Here is a 19,676-nt window from a genome sequence, read left to right on the forward strand (position 1 = left end):
CCCCGGCGCGCGACGGCAGCGGATCACGTGATCAGGGCCAACATGGCCGCCGCCGCCGGTGGGAGCTGAGGTGCCGCCGCCGCCGGGCAGCCGGGGGGAATCCGCCCGCATCGCCGCCCTCGCCGGCCGGGCGGCCGCAGGGCCCGGAGCGCCGGAGACCGGGGTTGGGGCGGCACCGTGCGGCGGCCACGGGGTCCCGTTAGAGCATCCCCCGGCGGCTATGCCGAGGGCCCGGAACGGCCGGCGGAGCAGGGGGGCCGGCGGGAGGGAGGAAGTAGGTTTGTTTACGGGCTGTTTGGGGCGGGGCAGCCCGGGACCGGGGTCCAGTGCTGGGGCGGGGGTCAGGGCTCCAGGCCGCGCCTGACGCTCTCTTTTTTTGCTTCTGCCCGGGATCTTCTCCCAGACCTTCCTGCGAGTGCGAGCCAACCGGCAGACCCGACTGAATGGTGAGTCTTGCCCGGCCCCTCCCTCCGCCCCACCCCCGGCCTCCTCCCTCCCTCACTGCCTGAAGCTCCGGGCTTGCCTGGGTCTCTTCGACTTTGGGGCCATTTGGCTTCGTCGCAGTCACAGCGCCTGAGAATGTGCTAACCAAGGTGGCCGCCCTCAGTTTCCCCGTCTGTCTAATGGAGGTTATGGTTCCAGCTCTTGCCCACGCCTCTCTGAAGGCCTTCAAGAACCCTGGCGGGCAATAAGTACCAGAGAATGAGGAACAAGCTACACAATTCCACTCGGGAGCTCAGCTTTGAATTTGCAAACTGCTGGGACCTCACTGTACAAGCCGGCAGGGCGCTGAGAATGTTTTTCTTCCAGTTTTTAATCAGTGCCCAGTAGTGTGAATACAGCCTCTCTGCTGAGACTTGACAATGCAGTGAGATCTGGAGTTCCCACGGCAACAGGAACTAACTCATCCCAGGGCTCTTTGAGTTATCAGTCGGCCCACATTTCACAAAGGTGATCAGCGTGGGCTCGACAGCTCTTAGAGGCCTTCTCTGAAAGCACGTCGTGTATGCAGTACCTGGCGCCCCCCCCCTTTTGGATTCAAACCTCTGGAGCATTGCTGTTTGCTGAACACAATTGGATGATCCTAGCTTTTTGTGCTGACATGGGTGTGGTATATCTGGGTGTTAGCTGTAAGGGGCTTTAGGGTCTCTGGCCAGCTCCTGCCACTTGGTTTCTGCTGCCTGGCTGAACTCCAATCTGGGAACGGGAAAGCATTCATTATGGGCTGACCCCATGTTAAGCATCATTATCACAACACTTCTGAGAGGAAAGTGGTAACACATTTTGTAGATAAGGAAACTGAGGCTGCGAGAGGGGAAGGTGATTTGTTTAAAAACACACAGCTGGGATGTAACTGAACCATGATTTAAACTGAAGTTTACCTTCAAAGCTTGTGCTTCTGTGACCGTGCCGTGTTACCTCCTTAAGCAAATACAGACCTTTCCCTACCTACATTTTAGTAAGCTTAGTTCAGGATTTACAAGGTGAATGGTGAGTTCCTTCATCAGCAAGGCAATGCCTTGAGAATTTTCAGGTGTTGTCTAACCCCAACAGGGTGCTTTCCTGGGATTACAAGGGATCTTCTGTCCTGGGTGGCTTGGGCAAGAACAGTGTCCAGTGTCACGCTCTCCTTGGCAATTCTGTAAGATTCATTTCTTTATTCAGTCATCGGAGTCTATGATAGGCCCTTTGTATTGGCACACTGCTCAATACAGGCTTCAAGAACCACCAGGGCCCCTTGCCTTTCTGATATCTAGAATTCCTTCTCCATCCCAGCCATGGCTGTAGGGTGCCAAGGTCACTCAAGTCTGAAATTCCAAGCGTTAGGACAGTCAGGGTGAGGGGATCTAGATCTTTGTCCACAAAATCAAGGACGACACTGGAACATAGTCACCTCTCCTGGGTAAGACCACAGGAAGTTGAAGATAAGGGCCAGGCTACTGACCAAGATGTCTCAAACTTCATGCCAACCCTGGTGGGATGATGGCTTTCCTGTTGGTTTAGGTCTTTCTAGAGTTACTCGTTTGGAGTTGGAATAGCTCCCTGCCTCAGACTCTCAATAGGCAAGAGCTAGGTCCCCAAGTGCATGTTCTTGCTGCCCTGGCACACTCATGGATCAGTCTTTGTTGCTGCTATCAGTCAGTGGGGAGATTCTTAGGACAGGAGAGCATTCTGACCTATGGAGTCAGGCCTGATTTCTTATCCTGCCTTTGCCACTTTTAGCTACTTGGACGAGTATCTAGTTCTCGCTGAGCCTTGAGTTTCTTCTGTTAAAATGGATAATACAGCCTTGCTTCAGGTTGAATGTAGAATTAAATGAGCTACTTTGTGTAAGGTATTTGATGCTGAGCCTGATACACAGCTGAAGCTCTAAATTGTAACATCACCTTTCACCTGTGTCCCCCCATACCTAAACTGCATTCATGAGTTTCCCACCAGGATCAATATCCATGAGAAAGTTTTTCCTGGCCCTGCGATGGGGAACATTTTTCTCCCCGATTGTCTTGCCACTCCAATCACTCTGGTCTCAGAGTGGCTAGCTCTACTTCTGCTATTGCAGGGGGAGGGGGGCAGTCCCTTGTTTTGACCCCTTCCTGCTTCAGTGACAGGAGGGCTGCAGAGAGGGATTAGTGAGCTAATTAGAAATGATTGCATCTCTCAGCATTAATTAGCAGTGCTGTGGGCTTGCAGTGTGCACTTTGGAATTGAGCCCCCTGCGGGACAGCGTGGCAAGCAGCCGTCTGCCTCAGGGGCCTGCCAGCCCCCTGCACTGATTAGAAATGATAGAACAGGTTTGGGTAGGCACAGTAAAGGCTGCCCTCTCAAAGTACTGTGGGCTCTCTGATTCAGATCCTCTATACCTGTATGACTAGGCCTCAGTCTCCTCTTCTGTAAAATGGGACCAGTGGAGTGCTTATTTCAGCAGCACATATACTAAAATTGGAATGATACAGAGAAGATTAGTATGACTCCTGCACAAAGATGATATGCAAATTCATAAAGCATCCTATATATATATATATATATTTTTTTTTTTTTTTTTTTAATGGTATCTGGACATGACAGGAAATCTTCCTGAGGGATTCTAGGTAGGATACTAAGGGCTGTACCTCAGGGCCCTTGGCCCTGGAACAAAAAAAGGGTGATGAGTGAACAGCAGGCCAAATCAGGCCCCTGGAGGGACCTTGGGTTCTAGCCAAGAGATGTTCTTTAAGAGAGCCCATGGTCTTGGGTTTCTGGGCAGATATCTAGCAACTTGGAATGTCTTTGCTCACTGGACTTACTGAAGGCTGCAGGTAGGGAAGTATGGATTGAACTTGAGCCAGCTGTGGCCAGAGTGGACACTACACTGGCCTACCACCAGCCTCCTCCCCAGGTGCTCTTGGCAAGGCTCGGTCCCCAAAGGAGCAGAAGGCGCTGCATAATGAGGGCCAGATCAGGCACTGAACAAAAGGGCTAATGGCTGGCAAGGGGTCAGGATGTGTCAGCTCCACTGGGACCAGGGGAGCTACAGTGACCGTTCGCCTGTTCTGTGCTTTGTTTTCGGTTTCTCCATGCAGCTCGGATTGGGAAAATGAAACGGAGGAAGCAAGATGAAGGGCAGGTATGTCCCCTGTGCAACCGCCCCCTGGCAGGATCGGAGCAGGAGATGAGTAGGCATGTGGAGCATTGCCTTTCTAAGGTAGAGGGGCCATCACTACCTACCTCTTCACCCCTTCCTCCCTCCCTTCCCCTACACTAGCTGCTGACTACCCCCAGATTTATGGGCTGTGTTGGGGTCTCCATATGGTCTCAGCAGCTTTTTCCTCTCTGTTCTTTGCCCTCTTCCTTTGCTTTCACTCTTCCGCTCCTCCCCTGGGGCTCCAATGGAAAATAATTGGGAAGAGGCCCAGGTCTTCGACCTCCAGATTGGTTTATGTGAAAGGGACCCTAGATCTGGAGGCCCATCTGGCTCACCAAAGCTGGAGGTTAGGGCTATGCCCTCCTCGTAGACCCTGGGGAGCAGGTAGTGGTGGCCTGGGACCCACATGATCCTACTCTGCTCTTCACAGAGGGAAGGCTCCTGTGTGGCTGAGGACGATGCTGTGGACATCGAGCATGAGAATAGCAACCGCTTTGAGGAATATGAGTGGTGCGGGCAGAAGCGGATACGGGCCACCACTCTCCTGGAAGGTGGTTTCCGAGGTACAAGCAGCTGACACATAAGCAGTGGCATTCTGGTGGCCAGGCCTCTGCTGGGTATCCATCTGTTGGGAGCCAAGAGGCCAGGGCTGGTGGCTGGTCATCCGTTCCACCACGTGGGAACTGCTGCTGGCGGGGCTCCTTTGTGACCGTGCTGCCTGCCTGTGATGTGCATATTAAAATGGATGTATTTGGGTGGGGAAATGGAATTGTGAGGCTGCAAGCTAGGAATGACGAGGGGGGCTCTCAGCCTCGGGTGATGCATTGAAGGTGACAGCCAAGCCGCGTTAGCACCTGCATAAAATATTAAAGGGACGGTTATGCATTTATCACTCCATCCCTCTTAAGGCTGATAAATGAGAATCCAGCAACCTGCTGTACACCTCCAGCACTGGGGGCCCTCAGGGCTTCCAGGCAAACACATTGGATTTTCCTCCTCCTCCTCAACCCCACGTCAGGGAAATCAGTTACAGAGGAGTGAGTGAGTTATGGCAAAATTTGACCTCCCCTGAGCTTCATTGGTGAATCTAATTTTAGCTCTGATCCCATCCCTTCTCCCTGGGTGCCCTCTGCCCTGAAGCAAGAGGGGCCTGGGCCCAGCTGCTCCTTGCTTCCCTTGGGCTTCCCAGTTGCTGCAGAGGGGTCTACAAGGCTTTGCACAGCTCCATTACCCTCCCAGCTCCTTGGAGGGATATGACTTCGCTCAGTGGAAGTCTCCCACCCCTCACCAGGTCAAACAGTACACAGGTTGGATGCCCAGGGTCGTGTTCTCTTGTCAGACTCCTCTGCTTTGGGCAGGAGGAAAGGGAAGCAGTTTGCCTCCTGGCCTCCGGCTCTCTGTGCACAAGCACAGCTGGCTCTGCACCTTACAATCATTAAGTGAACCAATCTGCTTCCCATCTGCCTCCAGTTCTCTGGGCAACACCCTTGGGAGTCCTGGTGTGTTTGGTCCCCGGGGAATCTCACAGCAGCTGGGAAGAGGGTGTCTGACTTATGGGGGCTTTGCTGCATGGGCTGGTTTTGAGGAGTGGTCTCCATAGTGCCGTGCAGTGCAGACTGGATACGTGAAGGGGGGCAAGCCCAGGTGGGGCATTATGCTTCTGGGTTTCTCTCATTCTCCAAGCATCTGGGGCAAGCCAGAGTGTAAATCAGGAAGGTAAATCAGCCCAAACCATTGCCCGAGCCTGAGTGGAGAGTTCATTTGCCACTTCGCTGTTGTCCTGTCCCAGAGTTTTAGAGTGCCTGAGGCCCTGAGCAGATGAGTGGCAAAGACCAGGATCCTGGGAATGGTACACGCAGGTGTCTGGTGACAGCCCATGCAGGGTCAGTTGCAGGATGCTGCTCTGGGTTCGCTCTGTTGGCAGCTGGAAATACTCACGCCTTCTATTACTGTGGCAACTTCTTAGGTTTCTTGGCACAGATCTGGACCTGATGGTTTCTGGGCACCAGACAAGGCTTACGGGGGATAAAGCTGCATAAGGCCTGCTGATCTGACAGTATTTCCCCGCGCTGGGATGCACTTGCAGAGCCGGTGTGTGGTGCTCTTAGGCCCTGGGCGGGTGTCAGTTTTCCCTGAGTGTTTACACTATGAGGTTGTTCCTTTCAAGAATTCCTGAGGGGAGTTCAAAGGGGGCTTTTCTTTGAGCGATTTGGAGAGCGAGAATGAGAGTGAGGCTTGAAGAGGGAGCAGGGCCGGAGGTGCCTTTATCTGCAGAGAATGGTTCCAGCTTGCCTGATAGAAGCCGCTGCTGCCTCTTAAACAGCTTAGTGCAGTCAAAAGACAGGCAGACTTGAAAGGCTGTTTTACAGCAAGATCAGCGGGGGCCACGAGGCAGAGAGCGGGGCACAGTGGAGCAGAGGAGGCTGAGGCTCCTCAGTGGGGGGGGCATCAAAGGAGGCCCTGGTTGATCCCGACTGCCTCTGCCCCCTGAAACCCTGTCTGCAGAAACTGGCCATCTGTCAGTCTACACTCCCTGGCCAGGACTGGTAGGCCCCAACTCTTGGGGGGTTGGGTGTGGCCCCGCCAGGCGGGCTGGTGTCAGTGTGGTGCATTGATCGCCCGCCGGGCGGGCCGGGCCGCAAGCCGGGCAGCGCGTGCTTAATGTGATTGAAAGGCAGTTAAAATGGCGGTGACCTTTTCAGGAGGAATTAGATTGCCTGCCAAGACCGGTTAGAGGGAGTGATAACGCCGGCTGAAGAAGCTGCCCAGCCGACTTCAGAGAGAGGGAGCAGAGGCAGGATGAGCGGGCGAGCAGTGAGGCCCATTTAAGCTGCGCTGTGCGTGCTGACAGAACAGAGATTGCTGTCCTTGTTAGATATGAAAGAATTGAAGAATTGCAGATAAGTTCCTGTATCCGATCATCCCCTATTCCTTCCCCCAGACCAGGGCCCCTTCGTCATCCTCAGCAAAGCTTCCCACCAGGCCCACTGGGAACTGGTTTGATGGAGCAGATCTGTTACCTTGAACATAATCTGCTGTGGAGCCAGTGAACAAGCGAGAGTTTTGGTGGAGACACTTGACTAAGGGGAACGGGCCTTGCAGTTGGACCTATGGCTATTGAGGGCAAGACTGGATAGCTCAGGCCCAGGAGTGTTTGGCATTGGGACTTTAGAACAAAATGAAGGACCAGACAGAACAGGTAAGCACCAGGATAGGTCCAGCTGGACATAGATCTTTAAGAGGCTAAAGAAAATAAAGATTTCAAGAGAGTAGGTTGGAAGACCTAAAACTTTCAGTGTCTAGGAAATACTGTGGCCTTCTTAGTTCTCAGAAATTCTGGACTGTGTGCCTAAGCTGTTGGACCTCTCAGTACCTTAGGTTTGCTAACCTGCTACTGCTGTTTCCTCCCACCCAGCATTATAGTTGCATAGAGGGTGGCCTAGTGCGTCACCAACATTCCCCTGAGAGAGTTCAGCAGCTAGGAGTAAAAGATACTCTTCTGGGGCACCATGCCAGCCCTGAGCAGAGCAAGAAGCCTCTGGGCTAGAGTAGCAGGCCCCAGGGAAAACCTAATTATACAGCCCTTGAGGACAAACGTACTCCAATCTGTAGTCAAGAAGGTATGTGACAGACGAACCACACCTTTCCTCATTTTCTATCTCCAGTCCTGGGTCCTAGAGAAGAGACTCATGTTGAGCTTTGATCCCTCCCCTGGATTGGTTGCCAGTGAAAGTTCACCCAGCTGGATTTGGGGAGCCTGGAGCCCATCATATCTGGAGTGGACAGGCTGGAGAGAGGACATACGAATGGTTGATTTCAGATAAGGTGACAGTGATGTGGCAGGCACAAGGGTGGCAAGATGGAAAAATTTCCCAGGAGGCTGCACAGGAAATAGAAGGTGCTGCAGCTGTCTCTCTGAGCCCTGGCGGGGAAACACATTACTAGAATCCAGCACTGAGCCCCTTTGAAGCAAACAGGTGGAGGGGAGGGAGACTATGGGGACTAAGAGAACTGCTCTTCAGGCCTCTGCCCTGCCCAGATCCTAGCCTTGGGACTGCATCTTTCTCAGGTTCCTGTCTTGGATTTAGGCTGCTTCCAAGTAGTCTGGGATGAGATCTCATGGAGAGGACAGGCAGGGTAGCTGTGGCACAGATTTTTTAACTGGCTGTTGCTTGCTAAAACGTCATGAGATTCTGAGTCAGGGAATGAGAGGTTTTGTGAGTCCAAGGGCACAGAGAAGTAGGCCTTCCCCTAGCCCCTGCTCCCTTTGGCATGTTAGTTCCCAGAAAGTGGGAGCCCCAGCCGCTAAAAATGTTCCCCAGTGCAGCCGTGCTGCCTTGTCTGGTCAGTGACAGGTGTTGGAACAGCTGACTGCTGTAGGCAGTCTTGATATGGAGAGGGTTAGGGCTGCTGCCTTCCAGCTCCCTACCACCTTTAGTTATAACTGTCGCCTGGTGGGAGGGGTGAGAAGAGGTGGCAAAGAGCAGGGCACCTCTGTCCCCTGTGGCAACTGACGGGGATTTAATCGCCTTTTGGAACACAATTGTTAAGCTGGGACAGAGGGAGTGCAAGCAGAAGGAGCAAGTATCAATGGTTTTAAACGGCGTCTGTCTCTCTGCGTCTCTCCTGACGTGAGGCAGTGAAACGCGTTATTGAGGAGGCCCGGAAAGTGGCTAAGTGCGTTTGACACACGCCAACTCCCTGCCTCCACACTGGATAATTGCATTGTCAACTGTTCAGCGAGGTGGCAGGTGACACTGCAGGCCGATTGATTGTCCCGCATCGCAGCTCCCCAGACTGTCAGCTCCCCAATCGATGGCGTTTACACAAGACACCGTAACTGCATCTGTAACTAATTCCAGTGTAAAACTCTCCGGAAGCTGCTGCCCCTGTCTCCTCCCCACACACACAACCCCCCCGCCCCCGCCACAAGAGCACAGCCTCTGGAGGGCCCCAAGACTTTCCTTTCTCCCTGGGCTCTGGTTTTGTTAGGAGCAGCAGGTGAGGAAATTGATGGCTCCTTTTTTTTGTGGTTTCAGGTTCCAGGACGTTAGTGCCCCCAGTAAACGGGCATCTCCAGTTTCTCAATCGATCGCCTAATCAATTGATTAAATTAACACTGATTTTTTTTTTTCTTCTCCTCAATGAGCCAGGAAGAAATGAGTTTATGGGAGAGGGGTTATTTTTATAAAATTTAGACTTGCTTATCATTTCTGTACCGAATCCTCTTTTTCTCTGTTGCTAAGTATTCATTTGCAGGGAAGGGATTTTTTCACACTGCCCACCCTCCCAGAACCCACTCTACTGTCATTGACCATCAGGCTCAGTTTGCTTATAGACAGCAGCCCAACACATTGTGCTACTTTAGGTGGGGCTGAGCCATAGCAAGGGGCCTCCCCTGCTGACTAAAGGGTACTCCAGGTCATCTTGGAGGTCCAGGGAGCTGAGTCTCTTCCCTGGATAGCAGCAGCAGGAGTGGCAGCTTGCTTGTTATCCCCAGAGCTATACAGAACAGGAGCCAGAGGCTTGGAAAGGAGCTCTGTGTGCCATCTTGCCTCTGAGTACTGGCTTGGGATGTGCCAGCAGCTGAGAACATAAAATGACTGTGGAGCTTTCCCCTCAAACCAGGGAAGGGGGGGGGGGGGGCAAGCTGGTGGGGGCGCTGTCTGCGTAAAATGGCTTTATGGCCGTTTCTTTTTATTATGATTCTGCCAGAAGTCAGCAAGTGACATTTCATTAAGAAAATAAAGTTTAATGTGCTGGGAAGGAGGTTGGAGCAGGCTGGGGCAGCATAAGAGGGAAATTGGCAGTGGCAGCCCGTTCTGAACACCTGTGGGGGTAGGAAGAAGTTCCCAACATCTGTCTCCACTGCAGGATGGGGTCAAGGTCAGAATGAACTGCTCAGACCAGAGACAGGCCTTTTCCTTGGCAGATAAGATGTGCCATGCTCTCTGTCCTGCCTGGCTGGTCAGAGGAGCAGAAGGTTACCACCCAGCTGGGGGAAGCTGATAGGGAAGGTTGTATCCTGAGTGGCTTCACACCTCAGCCTCCTTTCTGACGCAGGGCTCTCAGCACTTAGTAGAACAGTATCATCAGTGGTTAGTCATTTCTGCTGGGGTGTCTTGTATAGCACCTGCTCTGGGCCTGGCCAGCTCTGCTGGATGGTGCTGAGATCACAGTAGTGAGTCAGACCTGGGCTTTCAGTCGGTGAGGGACCATGACAATACACGTAATGACTTTGGAGTTCCATAGGAGTCCATGTGGACACCAAGGAAAGGACACCTATCTGTATAGAAATACCTGGGGAAGTCTCCACACTGAGCACCTTGAGGGTGGGGATCACATCTTGAAATTCTTTGTCTCCAATGCCAACCCAGGCAGAGGATGAGCTCAGTAAAGGCTGAAAGAATATTCCTGAGGTGAGTTCATTGCGGAAGTATTTCTGGAGCAGCTATGCATATAGGCACTGTGAGTTCCTAGCAGGAAGCGTGGTTGAGCTAGGTCAGACTTGCAGAACAAGCAGGCATTTGTTTTGTAGACCAGGAGGGAGAAGAGGTAATAAGATGTACTAAAGCACAGGAACACGAGCAAACACATAGGGTTGGGGAAAGCACAGTAGCTATGGTCTGCTGGAGTATGAGTCCTGTTCTAGGCCTGTCAGAGGAGAGGACTTCAGGCCATAGGGCTACTCTCTGTGTTGAGAAACTGGGACCTTTCCTGGCATCTTTGGGGTACCCTGTTTTATCAGCTTTGCCATGGATTCTTTGCTTTCCTTTTTGTCCACTTACCAGGCAGGGCTGGGCAGGGCCAGGCTGAGGCAAAGATGGGAGGCTGACTGCTGAGCTGCATGTACGTGGGGGCGGGGGCGTTGGCAGGGTTCGGGGGCACAGGCTGTAAGTGAACCTGATAGCTACATTCTGATTGATGGCAGAGTTTGTCTCCCAAACTGTCAGAGGGTTTATAGAGGTGCCACTCACCCACAAGGAGGGAATTGCTTGTCAGGACACCTGGCTGTGAACAGGAGACAGAGCTGTAACTTGGTGTTTTCTCAGCTTAATGGCCCTGCTGCTGACCTGCCTGCTGCCTCGAGTTTGTTGATGCCTCAGTGTAGAGGGGGAAATGAGGATTGTCGGGGAGGGGTGGAGCCTAGGCAGTGCCTAGCTTCTCTCTTTCCCTTGTGCTGTTTGCCTTTGGGATGGATGGAGCCTTTGTGAGACCAGAGACCAGAGGTGCAGATGGGAGAAGAAAGATCAGGAAGAAAATGCTTTGGAAATGGACTTGAAAGATGGAGAACGTTCCACATGGAGTGAATAGCATAAGCTAAAGTCTCAAGAACAGGATATACAGGGTTTTCTGAAGAGCAGTAAATAGCCTATCTGTAGGCATCTGGCTTATGGAGTAAAATGAGAAAAAGAGCAAAGGTGGAGAAGTAGGTGCATCCACATCTTGACGGATCTGGCTGAGAAGATTTTGTATGCAGTGGGAAGCCATAGCTGGTTTTGGAGCTGGGAAAGGAATGGTCAGAGCCATATGGTAAGCAGGATAAAGGAATAGACAAGAGGCTAGAGGACCCGTTATAAGATTGTCATCCTGATGAGAGTGGAAAGAATGGATGAGAAGAAATTTATGAGATTATCAGACAGAACCCTGAGCTGCTTCCTCATCTCTTTGATGATTTCCTTGCTGCTTCTACTTGCCACAGATTCCATTGTTTTCATCTCTCTCTGTCCTGGCATGGTTGCTATGCTGGCCAATAGGGTATGGTCTCAGTCCACTGAGAGGAGTCAGAGGCAGGGAGGGAGAAGCAATCGGCTTTGTGGCCCCTGACCCTGGCCATCAGGAAGGGTGGTCTTGGGTGTCAGAGCACATAGCAGGTAAGGGGGCCTAATGTGACTTCAGCAGCTCTCCCCCTCCCCATTGGCCAGGGGTCGACCAGTGGCTAGGCCAAGCACACCTTGGTAGGGACAGCCACCTGCCTGGCCAACGGCCCTGTGTCCACCCAGCCTGCTTGTCTTCATGGATTGCTTTCAGAAGCAGGTGTGCGTGCCTTCCTCCCTCATCTGTCCCTTCCTAATCCCTTTATAACTGCACTTGTCCAGGAATCTGGGCTGAGTGAGGTGGAGATGAATAATTAATGTCAGGCGCTTCAGACACCAAATATTTGAACAGCTGCCTGGTGTTTTTGCTGGCAAGGACCTGGCGGCCAAAATCAGGACATTGGCTGGGGGTCTTGCTGTGTGCCTCTGACTGGCCCTAGCCAGTTTGCTCTTCCCTCTGATGGACTGTCAGGCTGGACCATGGGACACAGGGGGATGCCCAGGTCCTGGTTGGGGATAGCCTTGTAGACCTGAATTTCTGTGTCTTCTTCCTGCTCTTCCTAGACCTAGAAGACAGGTGGGCAGCAGGGCTAGCTTGGGTGTCTCCTGAGGACCTAACATAGTGTATGAATGGTCTAGTTTATGAGCAGAGACCACTAGGAGCAGCAGGAAGTGGCAGAGAAGGATGAGGTATGCAGAGTGAAAGGGATTGGAATGTCAGAGCCACGAGTACCTAAGTAATTGGCTTTCTATGTTCCAGGCCCAAATTTCTGAGCCTTACCTGGCCCAAAACCTGACCCCTACCTAGGGAGAACAGAAAGGGCACTCTTGGCCTAGTCTTGCTGGCCCCTGGCCCTCCTCACGTCCTGCTTCCCACAGGCTCTGGCTTCGTCATGTGCAGCGGCAAGGAGAATCCGGACAGTGATGCTGACCTGGATGTGGATGGGGATGACACTCTGGAGTATGGGAAGCCACAGTATCCTTGGGGCACTGTGGGACAAGGTGGGGCTGGTGGGACAGGTCAAACGGAATTTAAAAAGTAGCCAGCACCTCTGGTACTTGCCCATACCATCCACCCCCCGCCCCCTTTGGGGTCAGTGTCTGAGCTTTAACTAGGATTCAACCTTCATGGCCTACTGTAAACTAGGATCTGTTGTCCTTGACCACCATGCCAGATACACAGAAGCTGACGTCATCCCCTGCACAGGCGAGGAGCCTGGTGAAGCCAAGGAGAGAGAGGCACTCCGGGGTGCAGTCCTAAAGCAAGTGTGGGCACAGGCTTGGGTGGGTGGGATAGAGGGGTGGGAAGTCCTGAGGCAGGGGTCAGCCTAGTACCCACTCTCAGGGCTCCCCCACCTGCCTTTAGAGCTCACTTTGTTCTTTTCTTCTCCTTTCCCTAGTGGCGGCCCTCCCAGCACACGCATCACGCCCGAGTTCTCTAAATGGGCCAGTGACGGTAAGTCCTGACCCACCACAGGAGTAATTAATGGGTAGAGGAGACCTCTTTGGGTGGTGGTGACTGACTCAAGCCCAGCCCCTCACCTGTGCTGCCCAGTCTGGCCAGAGTATGAGTTGCCCCTCTGTCCCAGCAGAGATGCCATCTACCAGCAACGGTGAGAGCAGCAAGCAGGAAGCCATGCAGAAGACCTGCAAGAATAGTGACATCGAGAAGTGAGTGTCTGGCCAGGAGGGGGGCCTCTGGAATGGCAGTTCAGAGGGAGAGGGGAGAGAGGGGCTCTTTGCTAGCAGGAAGGCCTGCTGCTAAGGCTCCTGGCCTCCAGAACGCAACTTAATCCTGCAGCCCTGGGCACACGACGGGCATTGGGGCCCAGCTGGTGCTAAGCATGACTCTGTGAATTGATCACTGGGCCACGGCCCTGGGAGTCTTGGCGGAGGGAGGAGTAGTCCGCCTGCCTGCCTGCCCGCTGCGGCGGCCTCCGCCCGGGAATGTGATGTATGGCCGCCCAGCCCAGCCGGCGCACTTGATTCATCTCCAGTTTCTGTTTCTTAATCGGGAGCTAAATTGGTTTCATTTTTCTTGTCCCGGGTGGCGCTTGCAGTGGGTTTTAGGCAGGAGCATTGGGTCTCATCACTTCTGGTAGGAATTTTTGGCCTGGGTTCTCTGGCAGGGGAAAAGGGGATCTGTTAGCACTTCACATGGGGCTGGGCAGCCCCTGGCCCAGATCCCCAGGAGCCACAAGCAAATCAGTTGGGCATCTTACTGTCTTTCCAGAAGCCCGTGCAAGGCCAGTTCTGGCCCCAAGAGGTGGTATTGTCCAGCTCTGGCTGCCTGGAGTTGCTGCTGTTGGCCATTGCTTAACTCCCCGCACCCCACCCCTCTCTCTGCTGGAGGCTAGGTTGCCTGGGGTTAAAAGGCAAGCCTCTTCATTCCAGGGCCAGTGTTCCATCTTGCCTCCTGCCAGGAGAGTGGATTGCAGGCCGGTGCAGGGCTGGGTCGGTGGCCCAGGGTCACCTCCCATTTGTTTCCCTCCATTTTGTGTTGTCATAAATTCATTCCAGCCCGTTGTGGTTGATCAGTTTATCTCGGCCGGGGCCGCGAGTGCTGCTGGCATGATGTATGGGCCGCGGCTCGGGGCCCGGCTGCCCATGAATCACCGCAGCTGCTCCGTGTCAGTGCTGGAGCGGGCCGCACGGGTTCGGCGCAACCAGCATAGGGGGGCGGGGGGGGGGGGAGGAATGACGTATGGATGTTTATTTAATAATTCTCTCCTACTCCAGCTGAGCGGGGCGGGCGGGGCCATAAGGGGCGCCCACCCTCGTCTGGAGGGGCTGCTCATAAATCAGAAAGACAAGATCATTAATCAGGGATGGCGCCCGAGGGGGAGGTGGGGGCCAGAGCTAGTGGCCATCCATGAAGGTACTACCCACCCAAGGCTGGAGAAAGTTGAGACTTCTGTCCCACCTGTGTGAGCACAGGAACCAGTAGGCAGGGTTCTCTGGGATGCGTCATAGACACTCAGTCATATGCAGAGATCTCCACTGGGTCTGGATCTGCCCAGATTGGGACCCTTCAGTCCCTATGGCTTCTCTCTTCCTCGTATACAACATAGGTTCCTGTCCTAGATCTTATTCACCACCTAGGGGAAGCAGGAAGGTAGGATGCCATAGTTTCTTCCAGGAAATTCTCCACTCCATGCCTTGGAGGGTCTCAGGAATAACTCAGAAGCAGCCTGGGTCAGGAGCTAGAGAATTGGGTATTACACCAGAGCAGAGATTAGAGGTCAGGTGTATGCTGAGCAAATCCACAATAAGGTGGGCTCTGGAGTTGGATGTGGCCTTGGAGCTTTTGGATATAAAGGGGGAGATGGCTTCATTCTCTCTTGGCCCCATCCTGTTTGCTTTCTATATCTAACTCCTCTGATTTGGGGTTTGAGAGTGCTCAGCTCTGGGGTAGCCCTGTGCCCCCAACTCCAGGCCTTTGTTTCCCAATTTTCAAAATAACTACATAGGACTAGGCAAATGTCCAGCATGGTCGTTGGGAGAGAAAGAGAGCACAGCTACCCATCCTTGTCTCCTTGTCAAGAATTTACCAGCAGATGGGGTGGCACATATGGCATTGGGCAAAATGCCAAGGGAAGAGCCAGCTGTGCTGGTGATAGTAAGGGTGGAGGGGGTGGTGAAGGCTTCCAGATCTGGAAAGTTGAATGGACACTTCCAGAGAATCAGCCAATGCCAGAGGAAATGGAGTCAAGCCCTTTGCAGCTTCCCTGGAGAGACGTAGGGCAGAGAGGGAGTCACAGACCTATGGATAATAGATCTAGGGCATCTCTGGTATAGGGACACAGCCATCGAGAAGTCATATTCTGTGTTTCTGCTAAGAAATTCGAATTCAAATTCTGTGTTTCTGCCCTAAGAGAGAAAGGTCAGAGATCAAAGTTTGTTGTTGCCCATGGAATGTTACCCACCATCCTCCCTGTGCCCCCCAGTAGCACTTATGCCCAGCAGGGAAAGACCACCTGTAAGCTTTCAGGCTTTCTGAACCGATGATCTGCTCCAAGCTAGCAGGACAGGTCACCCTAGGAGAACATCTCTGCCACACTGCACCACACTTACAATTCCCCCTCAGTCCGCTCTTTCTCCTGATTGAATACATCTTGTAGCCTCAGCTCTTCAGCTCTTACCCTGTCACAGCCCTCCTCCAACACCCCCAGCAACTTCCCATTGCTTGTGAGATAAACTTCACTTTCTGATTGTGCCTCTGAAGTCTTTTCTGATAGAATCTCCTTGCCCACTTTAGCATTGTCTACTTACCCACAGGTGAGCCTTAAACAGCCACGTGGGTCTCTTGGGCCTCTTAGCCTGTGTTCCTACTGGTCCCTAGACCTGGAGACCCAGCTCCTCCTGGGTATTTCCAGTGTTGTAATGTTAGTCATGTAGTTCTTGGTTGATCACAGCATCTGTCTTTGGGGTTTGAATCCCACCTCCCCCATTCTGTGTGAACCATAAGCAAGCTATTTAATGTTCCTTTGCTGCTTTAGTTTCTTCATATGTAAAATGGGAATATTCGAATCTCCTCATGGGGTTTTGTGAGGTGTAAATAAAATGATAATTTTCAATCCCTCAGTACAGGCCCTGGCATTTAGTAAGCACTTAATAAATGTTGGCTCTTTTATTTGCATTACCACCATTGTTATTCCCTAACGCCCATCTCTAGTAGCGTCTTCTCCAAGAAGCATTCTTCTCCCTCGGTGAGCTCCTCTGGGTTCTGTCCACTTGTTTTAGGAGGGGTAGGAGGGATCAGTCCTCAGGATAGTCCTAGCTATTCACTAGCTAGTTCAGTACTGCAGCCCAGAGTCTTCAAGAAGTTACAGGGGACCTTCACGGGCAGGACTTGAACAGCAGGCGAGGACTCTCAGGCCATCTGATGTGCCTGCCCAGGAAGAAACAACAAGGAGCCCTTGAGGTAGGCAGGCCTGTGGCCCAGGACTGGATTCTGTGGGACTCACGCAGTCCCCACATCTCTGACTGTTCCAGGAGTGAGACTGGCTTTTCGGTCAACAAACATTTACTCATACTCACGTGCCTGCCAGGGGGCTGATGTTCGTAGTCAGTATTGGTGGCATGGGCAGCTTGCCCTTGGAAAACTACGCCTCGTACAGGAGACAAGGACGTTTGCAGTTGTGTTGCTGTGGTGGAGTCCGGTGCAGGGTGCTAGAGAGTACAGAAGAGCAGCCACCAGCAGTGGTGCTGTCAGGAGGATTGGAAAAGGCTTCTGGTGAGTTAGGAGGTAGGGTGGCCCAGAGGAGGCAGAAAGTGCCGCAGGAAGCCAAGGGAGTGAAAAATGGTGGAGTGTGTGGAGAGGCTTTATAGTTTGGTGTGGATAGAGCATCAAGTGTGGCACAGTGCTGAAGGATGCAGGCTGGGGCTAGACCAAGGAATCCCCGGTCTCAGTTTATGAGGAGTTTAGTAGAGCTTTATTCTGAGGGAAACATTGAGATGTTAGAAGTAGAAACAGTCAAATTTGCAAAATTCTAGGTGCTGGGAGAATGGAATGAGGAGTCTGGAGGCAGAGGGGCCATTCAGGTCAGTGGAGGGATCGTAGGAGAAATCATGAGGGCCTGGACTAGTGGTAGCGGTGGAGAGACTACAGATGCTAGGAGCTAGATGACAGATTGTGGGCGCCGAGGGTGACTGGGAAGCAATGGTTTGAGAATGGTTCCTACGTATCTGGTTTGGAAATTGACCAGGATGGAGGTGGAAGAACAAGGAGGATGAGGAGTTCAATTCCAGAAGATGGAGTTTACAAATAGAGGATATGGGCAGGTGGGGGGCGGGGATATCCGGGAGACATTTATATATGCAGTTCTAGAATTTAAGGGCGGTGTGGGCTGGAGGTTCAGATTAGAGATGTCAGCCGGCTGCCTGCCCAACCATGCTGTCCTCTTCACAGAATCACCGAAGATTCAGCTGTGACCACGTTTGAGGCCCTGAAGGCTCGGGTCAGGGAACTTGAACGGCAGCTATCCCGTGGGGACCGTTACAAATGCCTCATCTGTATGGTGAGAGAAAGGGAACCTGGGATGCCTTTGGTCAGGCTTCAGTGCCCTCTGGGGGTTGGAAAGGGCCTCTGCACTGTGATCTGAGCTCTTTAGAGGGTAGACCAGCCTCAGAGTGACCCCCCCTTCTCTGCCCACCTCCTCCCTAGGACTCATACTCGATGCCCCTAACGTCCATCCAGTGTTGGCATGTGCACTGCGAGGAGTGCTGGCTGCGGACCCTGGTGAGGTGGCATGGGGGTTGGGGAGTGGGTGGCTACTTCCGGTGCTACCCACATGTCCATGCTTATGCTTGAGCCTGCTTGAGGGGAGGGAGGTGCAAGGGCAGGGGAGAGCACGAGCATCAAACACAGCAGCGGGAAACCAGGATGTTCACCCCCCCAAATTCTCCCCATTCTTGTCTCCACCACCAGCTTTATTAAATTCTCTCCCTCCATGGGTTCACTGCCTGCTCTGCCCACCCCCAAGGCCCACTGTATCACACGTATTGGTGTGATCCCAGGTCAGGAGGAGGCTGGGTGTGGATAAGCAGGACTAGGGCCTCAGCCCCTCCCCCTGCCATTACTAAGCTCCTTCTGCTCCTGCCCCTGTTCTTCGCTCGGGAGCAGCCATTAAAATGTCGCCCGGAGACAGCAATAAAAGGCCCGGACGTGGGCTCTGTGTCCTGATCAAAGGCCGCATGTAATCTCGTTAGGGCCGAGGCAGCCACAGCTGGACCCAGCCTTGTTCTCATTACCGGGGCTCCCGCTGCGGGGCTGGCCAGGCGGTTTGATCCTGGAGTCCCCCCAACACAGGAGTATGCCTGCCTGCTTGCAGAGGCTGCCCATGCATCCCCAGCCTGGGCTGACAGGACCAAGGTGCCAGCATACAACTGGTGCAGGGGGACATGGCTGTGGGCCCAGGTGCTCTCATGAGCAAGTATGCAGCATAGTGTGCATAACCAGAGCCCTCCCTGTTCTCCCTGCAGGGTGCCAAGAAGCTCTGCCCTCAGTGCAACACCATCACAGCGCCCGGAGACCTGCGGAGAATCTACTTGTGAGCTAGCCACCCCCAGCAGGCCTTGCCTGGAGCAGCCCCACCTGCCCGCCTCTGTGACGTGACCCTCCCCCTTGTACATATTTGCACACAGGTTCCCCATGTACATACATGCGCACACACACGTGCACATTCGTGTGCGTGCACACACACACATACATACACACACACACACACATACATACACACACACACACACACACACACACACACACACGACTCTGGAGCCAGAGTGGAGGCTGAGACCCAGGCCTTGCCTGCTGGTTCCCACCAAAACTAAGGACCATACCTGTTTGGGGTTTTGTTCCCAAGGTGGGGCAAGGAGGTGGGAGTGAGGGGGAATAGTTGGGCAAGGCTCCTGAGATACAGCCCCCGGACTGACAGACGGACAGACAGACATGCAAACACCAGACTGAAGCACATGTAATATAGACTGTGTATGTTTACAATGTTGTGTATAAATGGGACAACCCCTTGCCCCCCACTCCACCCTCACCCCTTTGGTTGTATGATTTTCTTCTTTTTTTACAACACCTGGAAGCAGTGCCCCCTTCAGGGCTGGCTGGGGGCTCGGCCCATCCACCTCTCAGGGTGCCTGCCTCTCTCTCTCCCATGGTATCCCTTCCCTCTCCCACGTGCTCGGTGTTCAGTGGTGTATATTTCTTCCCCCAGACATGGGGCACATGCCTCAAGGGACACGATCCTCTCCTTAGTCTTAGCTCCTGGGGCTCTTTATAAGGAGTTGGGGGAGAGGGGAGACACAGGAAATGGGAACCGAGCTGAAGCAGGGGCTGAGATTGGGGCTGGATGAGTATGCTCCTGGCTGCCCAGCCTTCTACCAAGAACCATTCCTGGGATTAGAACTGCTGTTCCCAGGGAAAGTGGTCTCCCCCGCCCCTCCCGTGGGCCCCACGGTGTGATGCTGTGTCTGTATATTCTATACAAAGGTACTTGTCCTTTCCCTTTGTAAACTACATTTGACATGGATTAAACCAATATAAACAGCTGCTGCCTGTGTGTATGTGTGCAGGAAGGGGTAGGTGATGGGGTGGTATGGACAGAGGCAGTTAAGGAGTTAATTCCTGGCAGCAGTGTGGGGAAGAGGACTTGGATGTCCCTGTGAAGCAGAAGCAGTGCAGGGTTGGTCCACTGGGGGTGGGGGGCCTGAAGCACTCCCATCAGGGG

General features: G+C 53.2%; 1 protein-coding gene and 1 non-coding gene across 5 annotated transcripts in view; both read left to right on the forward strand.

Moving 5' to 3' along the window:
* The window catches only part of RNF220 (ring finger protein 220), a 224,984-nt gene extending 205,486 nt beyond the window's left edge, over positions 1–19,498 (forward strand). Inside the window, exons 1-11 of one of the 4 annotated variants that reach the window (XM_043574750.1) lie at positions 77–274; positions 404–446; positions 3,561–3,682; positions 4,053–4,185; positions 12,319–12,415; positions 12,615–12,701; positions 12,840–12,895; positions 13,032–13,110; positions 17,351–17,459; positions 17,606–17,680; positions 18,424–19,498. In XM_043574750.1, the coding sequence (XP_043430685.1) occupies positions 221–274; positions 404–446; positions 3,561–3,682; positions 4,053–4,185; positions 12,319–12,415; positions 12,615–12,701; positions 12,840–12,895; positions 13,032–13,110; positions 17,351–17,459; positions 17,606–17,680; positions 18,424–18,495 (927 nt within the window). In that variant the 5' untranslated portion in view covers positions 77–220 and the 3' untranslated portion in view covers positions 18,496–19,498. Of the gene's footprint in view, positions 1–76; positions 275–403; positions 447–3,560; positions 3,683–4,052; positions 4,186–12,318; positions 12,416–12,614; positions 12,702–12,839; positions 12,896–13,031; positions 13,111–17,350; positions 17,460–17,605; positions 17,681–18,423 lie in introns of those variants that run through there. The other 3 variants (XM_043574747.1, XM_043574749.1, XM_043574748.1) reach the window with 3 other exon arrangements.
* Positions 2,911–3,017, forward strand: LOC122482242. The gene has a single exon (XR_006297047.1). It is a non-coding gene; the product is annotated as a U6 spliceosomal RNA (small nuclear RNA).
* Positions 19,499–19,676: the final 178 nt, after the last annotated feature.

Source organism: Prionailurus bengalensis, chromosome C1 (assembly GCF_016509475.1).
Source record: "Prionailurus bengalensis isolate Pbe53 chromosome C1, Fcat_Pben_1.1_paternal_pri, whole genome shotgun sequence".
Taxonomy (NCBI): domain Eukaryota; kingdom Metazoa; phylum Chordata; class Mammalia; order Carnivora; family Felidae; genus Prionailurus; species Prionailurus bengalensis.